This window comes from Solanum dulcamara, chromosome 5, assembly GCF_947179165.1.
Source record: "Solanum dulcamara chromosome 5, daSolDulc1.2, whole genome shotgun sequence".
NCBI lineage: Eukaryota > Viridiplantae > Streptophyta > Magnoliopsida > Solanales > Solanaceae > Solanum > Solanum dulcamara.
In genome coordinates this window covers 69511923-69524842 of record NC_077241.1, presented here as the reverse complement: position 1 = coordinate 69524842, position 12920 = coordinate 69511923, and the positions used below count along the sequence as shown (strand labels likewise).

General features: G+C 34.6%; 1 protein-coding gene and 1 pseudogene across 1 annotated transcript; one reads left to right on the top strand and one right to left on the bottom strand.

Annotated features, from left to right (window-relative positions):
* Positions 1-8470: 8470 nt before the first annotated feature.
* Positions 8471-9943, top strand: LOC129888437 (aspartic proteinase CDR1-like). The gene is made up of 2 exons (XM_055963410.1): positions 8471-9584; positions 9660-9943. Exons 1-2 carry the CDS (start codon positions 8471-8473, stop codon positions 9941-9943), a joined length of 1398 nt encoding a protein of 465 aa, XP_055819385.1.
* Positions 9944-11501: 1558 nt separating this feature from the next.
* On the bottom strand, positions 11502-12867 carry LOC129890707 (F-box/FBD/LRR-repeat protein At1g13570-like; annotated as a pseudogene).
* Between the last annotated feature and the right edge of the window lie 53 nt (positions 12868-12920).

Below are 12920 nucleotides of genomic sequence, written 5' to 3'. Positions count from 1 at the left end.
ATAGGTGTATTAAGATACCTACTTGGTCTGGCATTGGTGGACTCGGGAGGAACTAGAACAGGTGTGGATGGTAGGTAAATGTCCTCTGCAGCTAAAGGCTCAGGACAATGTTTAATAGTTGAAATTAGAAGGACACTATCTTTTGCAACTATAGGAACTCCAACCTCTTCAGGTGTAGGAACTCCATCAGAGACATAGGAAAGTTCTTATCTTGTAAGATAACAACAGGATCAGGTGGCAAAAACTTAGTAGTATGATTATCAAGGAAAATACGATATACATCATCTCCAGAAACAACTGATTCTTGGTGAGTGGAGGTAGTTTTGAATGAGAACTGAAGTTCTTCAAATATGACATCTCTCCTAACATGAAATGAATGAGTTTTTAGATCAAGAACTCTATAACCCTTTTGTGTTTCTGCATACCCATGAAAACTCCTTTCTTGACTCTTGGAGCAAACTTATCTGATCTAGGCAACACAAAAATAAAACAAAGACAACCAAATACTTTTAAGTGACTTAACTGTAGTTGAGTACCATATAGAAATTCATGTGGAGATTTTTTTTGTAAACCTATTGAGGGAGTTTTGCTAATCAAATAAACTGCTGCTTTTATACAGTATCCCCAATAAGAAATAGGTATACCAGCCTAAAACCTTAAGGCCCTAGCAATATTCAATATGTGTCTATGCTTTCTTTCAACCACCCCATTCTGTTGGGGGTGTGTATGCACATGAGGTTTGATGTACAATACCAAGATAAGCATATAGTTCTCTACATTTTGAATTCACAAACTCTGTGCCATTATCATACCTCAACACTTTCACTTTAATACCAAATTGAGTATTTACCATTAATATAAAGTTTTTCAATACAGACTGAACATCAACTTTTGAGTGAATTAAGCAGGCCCAAGTAAACCTGCTGTAGTTATCTGCTAAGGTAACAAAGTACTACTTTCTATTATAAGTTGGAGTTTTATAAGGACCCCAAACATCTACATGTAATAATTGGAAAATACTACTAGACTTATGTAAACTATCATGAAAAGATGGTCTACTTTTCTTTATTGAGGACAGATGTGACATGGTTTGTCAGATAGATGAATGTTAAGAGATGGTATGTGTTGCATGGCTGTGATAGGTGAATGGCCAAGTCTCAGATGCCACAATGTGGTTAAGCTATCATCCTTCACTACACATTTACCACTGTTTTTATTGTATCCTTCAACAAGTAAAAACCATCATATATTCTATCAATCCCAATCACCTTTCCAATGGAGAGGTCCTGCAACACACAAAAGTTAGGGAAAAAACTAACACTACAGGGCAGATATTTAGTCAACTTGGAAACTGATAGCAAGTTAAACTTGAAATCAGGCACATGCAATACATTCTTCACTTTATAATTTCCCAAGATAGTGGAGCTCCCTATACTTGTAATATGAGCTCTATTCCCCATAGGCAACTGAACAATATTTGACTTTGGATCACCAGATAATTCAATTCATCTAGCAGATCCTTAGAAGATGCAATATGATTAGTGACATCTGAATCAATAATCCAATCATGATCATAAATAGGAGGTATCAGTGACACATTACCTGCCAAGTTTGCCTTGTATTCACCATTTTCTCCACCAGCTTCTGTTGGTTTATTATGTCTTAAATTCTTCACATAGTTGTACTCCTCCTCAATGAGAGTACATTTATGTCCTTCTCCTTCAGCAATGACATAGTTATCATATGATCTGGAACTAGATCCTGCATTATGAGTGTTGTTGCTAGGTATGTAATCAGTGCTGCCTACTCAAGTACTTCCTTGTTCTTGCTTTCTTTTGCTTTTGAAATCTGTAGGATATCCTACTAGCCTATAACAATCCTTCGATAGATGATTCCTATATCCACAGTGTACACAGGGATTATCCAACAATTTTTTTCTTTTGAAACCTTACCTTCTATTGACTAGGATAGTGAGAGGCTCCTTGTTAATGTCCACTACACCTAGTAATCTCTGACTTTCTTCTTGTATGACTATGGTATATGCCTAATTAACAGTAGGAACAGTTGTATTAAGTAATATGTCACTCCTCACATGACTATATGATTCATTTAAGCCCATTAGAAACATCAACAACCTCTGATGACTTAAGTGTTCAGTATAAGGCTTGTCCTCATTATAATTACACATAAGAGCTGGTACTAATGCATCTAATTTATCCCACAAATTTCTCAATTTTGAATAATAGATTGTGACAAAATCAGTACCTTGTTTTAGTGAAGATACTTCTTCCCACAACTGATACATTCTAGTGAGATTAGATTTGTCAAATTATTCCTTAAAATCATCCCAAACTTGTTTTACATTCGAAGCATATACAATTGTAGTGATCAATTCTGGAGCTACAATACTGCTAATCCATAAAAGTACCACAACATTACATCTTTCCCATTGAGCCTCTAATTCTCCCTTGAATGATCATTTTAAGCAAGTTCCATCCACAAATCCAAGCTTGTTCTTCACCAACAGTGTAATGCGTAGTGACCTACTCTATAGACCATAATTTGCAGGTCTTTTAAGCTTTATCAGAATCAAAGATGCACCTGGTATGTCAGAAGAATATAGATAAAGATGATGGTTGTGTTCTAGAGTAGATATTGTTAGCTCTGCCATAACAAAGATTTATTTAGTAGCTTCGAGATTGATTGCCAAATCTATTCGTAGCTGCTGATATAATCCAGTTCTGGCATTTTGATACCATAAAAACTTTATGACTGTGCAGTGGAGTCCATGAAAGCTTGATCTGTCATGCCTCAAGAGGGTACCCTAGATGTAGCCAGCACTCGAAAACTATTATTGGTCTTCAAGCGAACCACTTGATCCAATCACACCTTTATTCAATCACATTCTATTAGCGGAAGACTCAACTCACAAGAATACCACTCATAAATAAGGCCAAAGGCCTACCATCTATCTAATCAACAACTAGTAAGAATGAAATTAGTCAAAACGAAACAAATCATCAACACTCTAGTCTGTGAATCCTCTATCAACAATTTAAGAGGTGTCAATGACAGTTTCATGGCTACCACAAATCAAATAAAGGAAAGCTAACTCAAAGCTGAAAAGACAACTGCGGTATCCTCCGAAAATAGGGAGGACTCACCAACTAGCTGAAAGCGTATATATTCTCAATGGTGCGCCTTTTGATGATCTCTAGTATCTATCTCTGCATTATGAAATGATGTAGTCCAAATGACGTTAGTACGTGGAATGTATGAATATGTAAAATGGCAAAATAAAACATGCATTAGGGTAGAATCAAATCAACTCGGAATCTCAACTCAGAAGAAGGAACAACTCAAAAAAGACGTCCTATGTCTAAACAAGAATATGATTTAGACAAGATCAATCATATACAATCCAATCTATTCTAATCTAACTCAGAGTACTATAAAGACCTATATGGGAGTTTTTCTTATCCGACAACTATCACTTATGAGCCAGTGATAGTACAACAAATAAACGTTGTTGTCATGTTTGTTCATACCTTGCCAGGGTAGGAACAAATCAACAATCATGGATCCATAAATAATCAAGTCCTATCATGTCAGGACAGTAATTTGGAAACATCCGACTTTAATGGTTCAATCCTCTCCTATGTTTGGTGTGACACCCCGGAAATTTTTTCGCAAAGACTCAAACATTTCTTCACGTGTGGGTAGACTCCGATCGGAGGACTTGTAATTCTATACATGAGTTAGGATTAATTCCTAAGTATTTGAAGTGTGTTAGATGTGTTTAAGGGTCATAAGGGATCTCTAACACCAAGTCGAGTCCAAAGAACTCCAATCGATTAAGTTTTCAGACGAGTTAGTATAAGGGTCAACTTCAAATGACCATATCTCCTCGGATATAAAGAACTAGGTGGACCACGACCTACCAAATTAAAGATCTTTGAGTCTTCTTTCCAACGCCACCAAGATTGCAATTTTTGGAGTTTGGAGTCAACAGTTATGACCATTTTACTACAGACTAGTACTGCAGGAATTTCAGGCCTGGGCAAAATTTAGGCTTGGCGCTCCAGTGGCGCCCCACGCCACTATAGCGCCAGAAAACAGCCTCAGTAGTTTGGGGCTTGGCGCGACGCGCCACTATTAGATGTGCAGAGTTTTAAGCCTATTTTGGCTTGGCGCTGCAATGGAGCAACGCGCCACTATAGCGCCAACAAGGTTTTTGCCCAATTTTTCAGATTTTTGAAGAGGGGCAACTTGGACTTTTTCCTAATTATATATACCCTATCCTTGAACGTTTTGGGACCATTTTTCAGTCCTTCCTCTCTCTAAAATGTCCTAAAATTTCCCCTCTCTTCTTCTTCTTCTTCTTCTTCAAATCCTTCTCCAACAAAGATTGCCTTCAAGAGCTTCAAGAATTCAAGCCTTCCATTGAAGACCTAACATCAAGGTTTCTTCAAAGTCTTCAAACAAGATATGTAAGGCTAACCTAAAATATGGATTGAGTTCTTCCATATTCCCATAGATGTGTTGGATAGGAGTTGTGAAAGAGTTGAACCTTCTAAGAAGGTTTTCTTGAAAGTTTTCCTAAACTATAAAATATTTTTAGATACTATTGGTTGGTTGATAATTTTAATGACTTGAGTTACTAAATAGTTATCTTTCATATTATTGACTACAAATGTATCTTTGTATATAGATTTATAGATGTTGATGATATTCTTGAGTTGAGTTTTGTTGAGAGTAAGGATTCATGTTTCATTCACATGAACCCAAGATGAGATTTCTTTTGTCATAATTGTCTTGAGGTTGAGATGGATAGTTGTGTGTATATATGTATTGATTGGAACGGAAAGAATGAATTGGATAGTTAAGAATATCCCTTTGTTTCTATAATTTGAACATAGGACTAAAATGAAGATTGTGGAGTAGATGTTTGATAATGACGTGATGATAATATTTGATGGTGATGTGAATGGTGGTGTTTTGATGATGGTGTAATAATGATGCGAGTGACGATGTTTTGATGATGGTGTGAGTGATGATGTGAATAGTGATTATTTAATATGTGTAGAATGATTGATGAAGAGGTATGTTGATGAGGATGTTATGTGATGAAGTGGATTGGAGTCTAATGCGATTTTATGGTATGTGATGTGCATAATTTGATTTGATTGGAGTCTTAGGAATATTTTGAAAATAAATGATCTTTTGAGGAGGAGCTTTAAATAAATTATTTGTGAACCTTTTTGCATAAACTATTTACACACTATTTTGAGTCTAAAGAATTATTAGTTTCATCTATGATTTAAAAAGAGTTTAAGCATGAGTTGAGTTTGAAAAGTCTTTTAATTATTTTGAACATGAGTATTTTGAGTATAAATGAGTTGAACATTTTTACATAAAAATGTCTATTTTGAGGTAGAGTTGAGGAGTTGGAATTATATTTTAAATGCATATAATATTTTCTACATCCATTGAGTTGAGATGGTATCAATTTAAAGAGAAGAGTTTGATGATTTGAGATGAGTCGATTTGAAAGAAGGTCCAATGAGGCTAGATTTGATTTGAGTTTTGAAAAGAGTCCAATGAGACTAAATGAGTTGATTTGAAAGAGTCCAATGAGACTAAATGAGTATTTTGAGTATTTTACTCACTTGATAGATATGAGCATATTGAGTCTTGGGAGGAGTATCGAGCACCGAATTGGGTAAGAGTATAGTCCATACTCGAACCAATAAACTACATTGCCAAACATAGGAGGGGATGGAACCGTTAAAGTTGGATGCTTCCTATTTTATTGCCCTGACATTATAGGACTTGGTTGGATTGGATCCATGATTGATTGATTCGTTCATACCCTGGCAAGGTATGAACAGACGTGGCAATAACGTCGGCTTGTTGTACTATCACTCGCTCATATGGTGATGGTTGTCGGTTAGAGAAACTCCCAATTGAATAGATTGTGCTTGATATGATTGGTTTGAATGTGATTGTAGATGATTGAGTTGAATTGTAAAACATTGCATAATTTAATTTGCATAGTTATTGAGTTGAGTCCTTTGAGTTGATTGTTGAGTTGATTTTATATGATTGGATTAGGTGATGTGTGATGGATTGGATTATATGATATGTGATTGGATAGTGTACGATGGAAAGGTATATGATTGGATTGGATCGGATCGTATATGACCGGATTGAACTAATGGTATACGATTGGATTGAATCGGATGGTATATGATTTGATTGAACTGTATTGTTTATGATTGTATTGGATTGTATGATGTGTGATTGATCTTTGTCTAAAAATGTATTCTTACTTTAGACTTATGACGCCTTATTTGAGTTTCTCTTATCTTTCTGATTCGGAGATATTTGAACCAACGTTATTCTTCCTTGAGGTATGTTTCATTTTGCCATATTACATACTCGTACATTCCATGTACTGACGTCCATTTGGACCTGCATCATTTCATGATGCAGAGATAGGTTTAAGAGATCGTCAATAGAAGCACCATTGAGGATCTATACACACTCAGCGTATTGGTAAGTCCTTCCCTACATCCGGAGGACACCGTTTATATCATTCTTGCATCGAGTTAGCCCTTTTCATTTTGAATTGAGGTAGCCATGAACATGTCATTGGCACCAATTAGATAGTAGTGATAGAGGCTTCATAGACTAGATAGTGAAGGGTCGATTGAGTATTTCTTTCCTTAAATTATTCTTGTCAAACTATTTTTAATGACAAATATTAGAGTTGATTTGTTGGCCTATGGCCTTTATTCTTTGAGTTAGATTGATGTTTTGAGTTGTCCACCGAATATTCTATTATTTTTTTATCTTCCGCTGATTGAATGAAGGAACGAATGTGTGATCAGGCTATATGGTTCGCTTGAGAGCCAGAAATGGTTTTTGAGTGCCGGTTACGTCTAGGGTACCCTCCCGGGGCGTGACATTTGGTGACATAGTTATTGGATTCGAGTTATTACTTAATCTTACCCAATTCGGTGCTCGATACTCCTCCCAAGACTCAATGCTCATAAAACTCTATCCAATCAGTTCAATCTAGTCATTTCGACAAGTCTCATTTGGACCCTTATCAGTTCATCAATTCTATCACAATCAAACCTCTCGACCGATCATATTATCCAATTAATCCCAATCACATTTTTCAAGAGTAGTTTAGATATGCATTTATGACAATATTTATTCCTATTCAATAATTTCTCCATTCATTCAGCCAATCTTTTGGGGCTAAATCATGACTCATCAAGACTCCAAATCAATAATTAAGGAGACTCAAAATATTTAAGCTTATAACAAAAATATGTACAACAACTCATACCAATCAACTCTTAGACCCAACCATTAAGAATATTGAAATATAGGAATCAACTCGGGTTCATGGGGATGAAGAATGAAACATTTATCAATTTCTCAACTCCTCAACATCAACATAACAAAATCAAGTTAGTAGATGTAAAAATTCATTAGGACATAAATATCTCAAGAAAACTCAATTCATATGAACATTCAACTCAAAGAATATGTAGGGCACATGGGTGAATTCAATCCATGTTATGGGCAACCTTACATACCTTAGAGTAGAACTTGAAGAAATCTTGATGTTAGGTCCTAAATGGAGAGCTTGAATACTTGAGTTTGAGAGCAATTTTGTTGGAGATGATTTGAGAGAGAAGATGATGAAGTTTGGGGGTTTTGAGGAGGCTAAAGACTGAAAAAAATGCCCTAAAAATACGAAGCACCAATTATCCCAAACAAAGTAGAATCTAGAAGTCACAGAATCACAAATCACAAACCAGATTCAATGTCAGAGATGAGAAACGAACCTGAAAGTGATGAACAAAGTTTCCAAATTGTGTTTTAACAAAAGAATAGGCATGAAACGACGTTGAAATCCAAATCTATTCCGTAACAGAGCCAAAATAAGATGCATCAACAGAGTCAAAATAGATTGACACGAGCCTGTAGGCTTTGATACCATGTAATCAAATGAAAGATCTTATCTTATTGCAGAAGATGGGTAATGAATAAATACAATACATTTGATGCTAACTAAGGAATGAAATTAAAAGAGATTTCTATAATCTGCTATCTATTCCTATAAGTCTGCTACCTAAATATATCAATGTATGTTACTAGCATTTAAGTCTATATGCATTCTTTAACAACAATCAATATATATATATATATATATAAATTTCCTATTTCATAGTTAATATTAATTTCTACATTACATATCTTTTTCTGATTATCAAAATTAATTAATATCCTTTCGTGCATTTTTTTCCTTACCAACATTAATATTCCTTAATTCATTCATCATTCTTCTTCTTCTTTTTTTGCCCTATAAAATGACCCTAATTATCAACAACTCTTATTCATAAATCACTCTTCTAAAACCTATTATTCTTCTTAAAACTTAGCCATCGAAATGAATTCTAAAGTTATTTTTCTTTTATCCATTTTAGCCTTTTTGTCTTTTTCTCAACTTGCTTTAGTTTCTTGTAGAAAGGCCAAAACAAACCATGGTTTAGATGGATTCACTCTTGATCTTATCCACCGTGATTCTCCTCTTTCTCCCTACTACAACCCTTCTATAACCCCTTCTCAACGCCTCCGAGATGCATGCCACCGATCTTTTTCCCGAGCATCTTTCTTCACGAAAGTCTCCATCCATCCCACCACACCTTTCAATCATGCTATTCAATCAGACATCATTCCAATACCCGCAGAATATTTAATGAAAATTGCCATTGGTACTCCCCCAAGGGAAACCTTTGCGATTGCTGACACTGGCAGTGACTTGACATGGATACAATGCAAGCCTTGTACTCATTGTTTTGAACAAATCTTACCCCTTTTCGATCCTCGAAAAAGCTCAACTTATAAAATAATTGGTTGTCATAGTAACAAATGTGAGGCAGTGGGAGGTACATATTGTGTTAGAAAAAATGTTTGTGAATATCAGATGCGTTATGGTGATAATTCTTATAGTATTGGTGATGTTGCTTCTGAGACATTCACATTTGCATCAACAACATCTAAAACCAAAAAGATCCATAATAATATTTCAATTCCTCATGTTGTTTTTGGTTGTGGACATGATAATGGTGGCACTTTCAACAATTTTACTGCTGGGATTGTTGGATTAGGAGGTTCAAAAATCTCATTTATTAAACAACTTGATAAACAAATTAAAGGGAAATTCTCTTATTGTTTAATCCCAATTGATTTATCAGCACCATTTTCTTTTCCTCCCAATGCTACTGGTAAAATTAATTTTGGTCCTAAGGCAGTTGTGTCGGGGCCTAACGTTGTTACAACTCCCATAATTCGTAAGTACCCCGATACATTTTACTATCTAAATCTCGAAAGTGTTAGTGTTGGAGAAAAGAAGTTGAAGTTCAAGTCTTCACAATTCATGAGTCCTTCTGCTGCTGATGAAGATTTGGGAAATATAATAATTGACTCTGGCACGACATTGACATTTCTTCCTGAGGAATTTTACAACAAGTTGGAATCGACTTTGGTGGAAAAGATTAAAGGTAAAATATTAAATTTCATTATCATTTTTATGTATACACTTTTACTTATCTAATTATTATATTATGTCTCGACAGGGAAAAGGAAAAAAGATCCCTTGGATTACTTTCCCCTATGCTACGAGACGAAAAGCGTTGTTGATTTTCCTAAGATTGTGTTCCATTTCACGGATGCTGATGTTGAGTTGGTGCCTATGAGTACATTTGCAGAAGTTGATAAAGATTTGACTTGTTTGACAATTGTTAATGGTGGTGATGATGGTGCTGTTTATGGAAACTTGGCACAGATGAATTTCCTTATTGGATATGATGTTGTAAATCACAAACTCTCTTTCTTGCCTACTGATTGTACCAAACATTGATAAATTTTGGATTTTAATTTCATATTTTTAATTAATCAAACCCTTCTATGTAATGAAATTTGGCCTTTAATTGATTAATGGGAGTATGTATGTGTTGATACGTATTTGGAGTGTCCTTTTCTATAAGTTCATAATAATTCTCTATCATTATAATCTTTGACGTTTTTATATTTGGAAGGACATTAAAAATCATGATAATTTGGGAAAAAAGAAGAAGGTAAAGCACTAAAAGTGATACCATGTTAGAATGTTACAAATAGGTAATATTATATTGTATATACTCAGCCTGATTTTATGTCCATAATTTGATTTTCTGAATTTGGACGCTTAACTTTTTTCCCTAAAATCCTCAGTAATGCAGATCAATGATTTGAAATTATGCAATTATTTCATAGTGAGTGATATATATATATATATATATATATATGTATATATAGCCTAGTAGTTTCACACAAGTGTAGGTACAATTCTAATATCTTTGAATTAATTTTAAAAAAATAAAGAACAGGGTATATCTTTATATTTTTCTTCGTAGGAATTCAATAACTAAATAATCTTAAGTATAATTCTTAGCTAGAAAGTGGCTCGCGGAAATTACTGTTCATGATATTAACATAGTTGATTGACTCATTCGATACTAGCAATAAACCTAAGAAATTATTGGATATTCTCTTCTTTTTTTTCCCTTCAATGATATTCCACAAGATCAAGATATTTGGTTGAATTTGTAAAAATTCTTGGAACCTACAAGACATGTAGAATCACCATCTTCAATTACGATCCAATGTATTAATTCCATCATAAATGTTATATTTAACTCGAACTTACGATTTTTGTTTATGCAATATTTAGTAGCTTTGAACAACTTTTGATTTTTTTCTTTCTGAACGATAGCTTTAAATGATCAATATTATTCAACATGCATAGTCATCAATGCTTTGAAATGCACTACATGATTTTTTTTCTTTCCATTCTTTGTTAATTACACTGTTTTCATTCTGTATGTACAGATTTTAAACATTATTGATTCAATTCACCACGCTTTTCATGAGTATTAAGGAAGCAAACATTTCCTATTCCAAAAGCATAACAGAAATTCATTGTACCTGAATGTGGAAAGAGCTTCATGGACTATAACATTAATATATAAACATGTTAATACTCCATTTTACAAAATTCATAAAAAGTACTACTCTATTTGAGACTTGCACACTAGGGATGGTCTTGTTGAATTCAAGCTGTAATAGTACTTCCATCACTATGTCCGTATCAAGTTCTTCGTACTTTTGAATTTAACATTCTATGATGCACGCGTGCAGATTTAAATTGTTTCATCTCATGGATCATCTGCGTAACCCGAGATCAAAAGGAAATGTATGGTTCAAAATATACATTACTTCAAGTGCAGGTGACAATATAACAAATCAAGTTTTACCTATGAAGTAGAACAAGCACAATTTGTAGGATGAACTACATATATAGGTTCCACCAACAAACAAATATAAATAGTAATAAAAGATGAGTGTGCCTTTGCACCACCTAAAACCAATAAGCAAAGTCATGGCAGGTCCGGATCTGTACAAATTTCTTCAAATTTGAATCTAACGTTGGGTGATTCTCGATAGAATTGTTTCATCTCATCCTTCATCTGTGTACCCTGACGAAAGTACCCAGTATTCCAAATGAAGATCTCCTTAAGTACAGGTGCAGATGCCAATACAAACTTCACGAATTCCATTTCCATCTCAATAAAACCAATAAAATAACGCATCTCCATATTTTGAAGCAGCTTCACAGCACCACACAAGATTGATTTGGCTGGTAAGAATTGTATAACAGGTTCCACAACAATGCCTACTACTTCCTAAAATAGTTTTGGTAACCATATCAACAAGTTTAATGATATAGTAGGAGAGAGCTTACACATTCAATTGTAAGTTCTTGTAATTTAGGGCAGCTTGTAATCAAGTAAACTGCACTTGAAACCTCCTCATCATTTCTGAACGACATGTCCAAAATACAAAGAGATTTGACATTGTTTAGAGCAATCGGAGGGCTCTCTGGTATATGTCCCCATGGTCAAGTACTAGAAGCAAGCCAAAAATTGGTTAAAGATACATCATTTGGTTATGATATGTAGCAACTTTCATTAGTAGACTATAATTAATATTATCATAAATGTACATTACCTCTAATGATTAACTGCCTAGTTCCAGTTCCTTCAGGGAAGGCATGTAATGGAAGAACTTTGTAAGATTAGAACAAAAAGGTGACGGATCCGTCAAAACTCGTGAATTGAACCTGATGTTCCAAGAAAGTTGCAGTATTTGAGATTATCGGCATCAATTTCAAGAATGTCAAATTTGGTGAACCTAGTCAACCTCAAACTTTCAAGCATTGGGCATTTGGATATGAGATTCCTAAATATTGTTGGATCAAAAATGACACTTTGAAGATTAAGACTAATAAGCTTTGCAAACCCTTTGAAATCAGGTGGAGGGTGGAAGAAGCACATATCAAGTTCCAGATGTCTTAGTTGCTGGAATGTAAAAAAGATAAGAAGAGGTAAATGATATTTGTTGCCTTAGAATATTTGAAGGGTAAATTCTTGGACGTTTTTCTTTAACAAGCAGAGCATCCAGTAATAAATATTAGGATAACATGTCAAATTAAGAAGTTGGAGTGTAAACTTTAGTATTGGTGCTTGATGCAGTTGTAGAACTTGGTAAATGATTGTCTTGGCTTCTTGATTGTCGTTGAAAGATGTGAAACTCACTGCGAAAATCAAGTTCTGCACGTGTTACCCATTTGTACCTCCAATCTTTTGACAAGATACTGGTCTTCATTGCATCTTTCAAAGGCAAGCTCCCTAGAATTTTATCCAGGACATTACATGGCAAATTGCTAATTGTAGCACTCTTCATGGTTTAATACACAAGTTTGTAGACAACTCTAATAATTCAGATCTGGAATAAAG

Bases quoted from the DNA above. Each gene is read 5' to 3' on its own strand.
- LOC129888437 (XM_055963410.1), top strand. From the start codon at position 8,471: ATGAATTCTAAAGTTATTTTTCTTTTATCCATTTTAGCCTTTTTGTCT. The intron at 9,585-9,659 runs GTAAAATATTAA...ATGTCTCGACAG, and splicing joins TTTGGTGGAAAAGATTAAAG to GGAAAAGGAAAAAAGATCCC.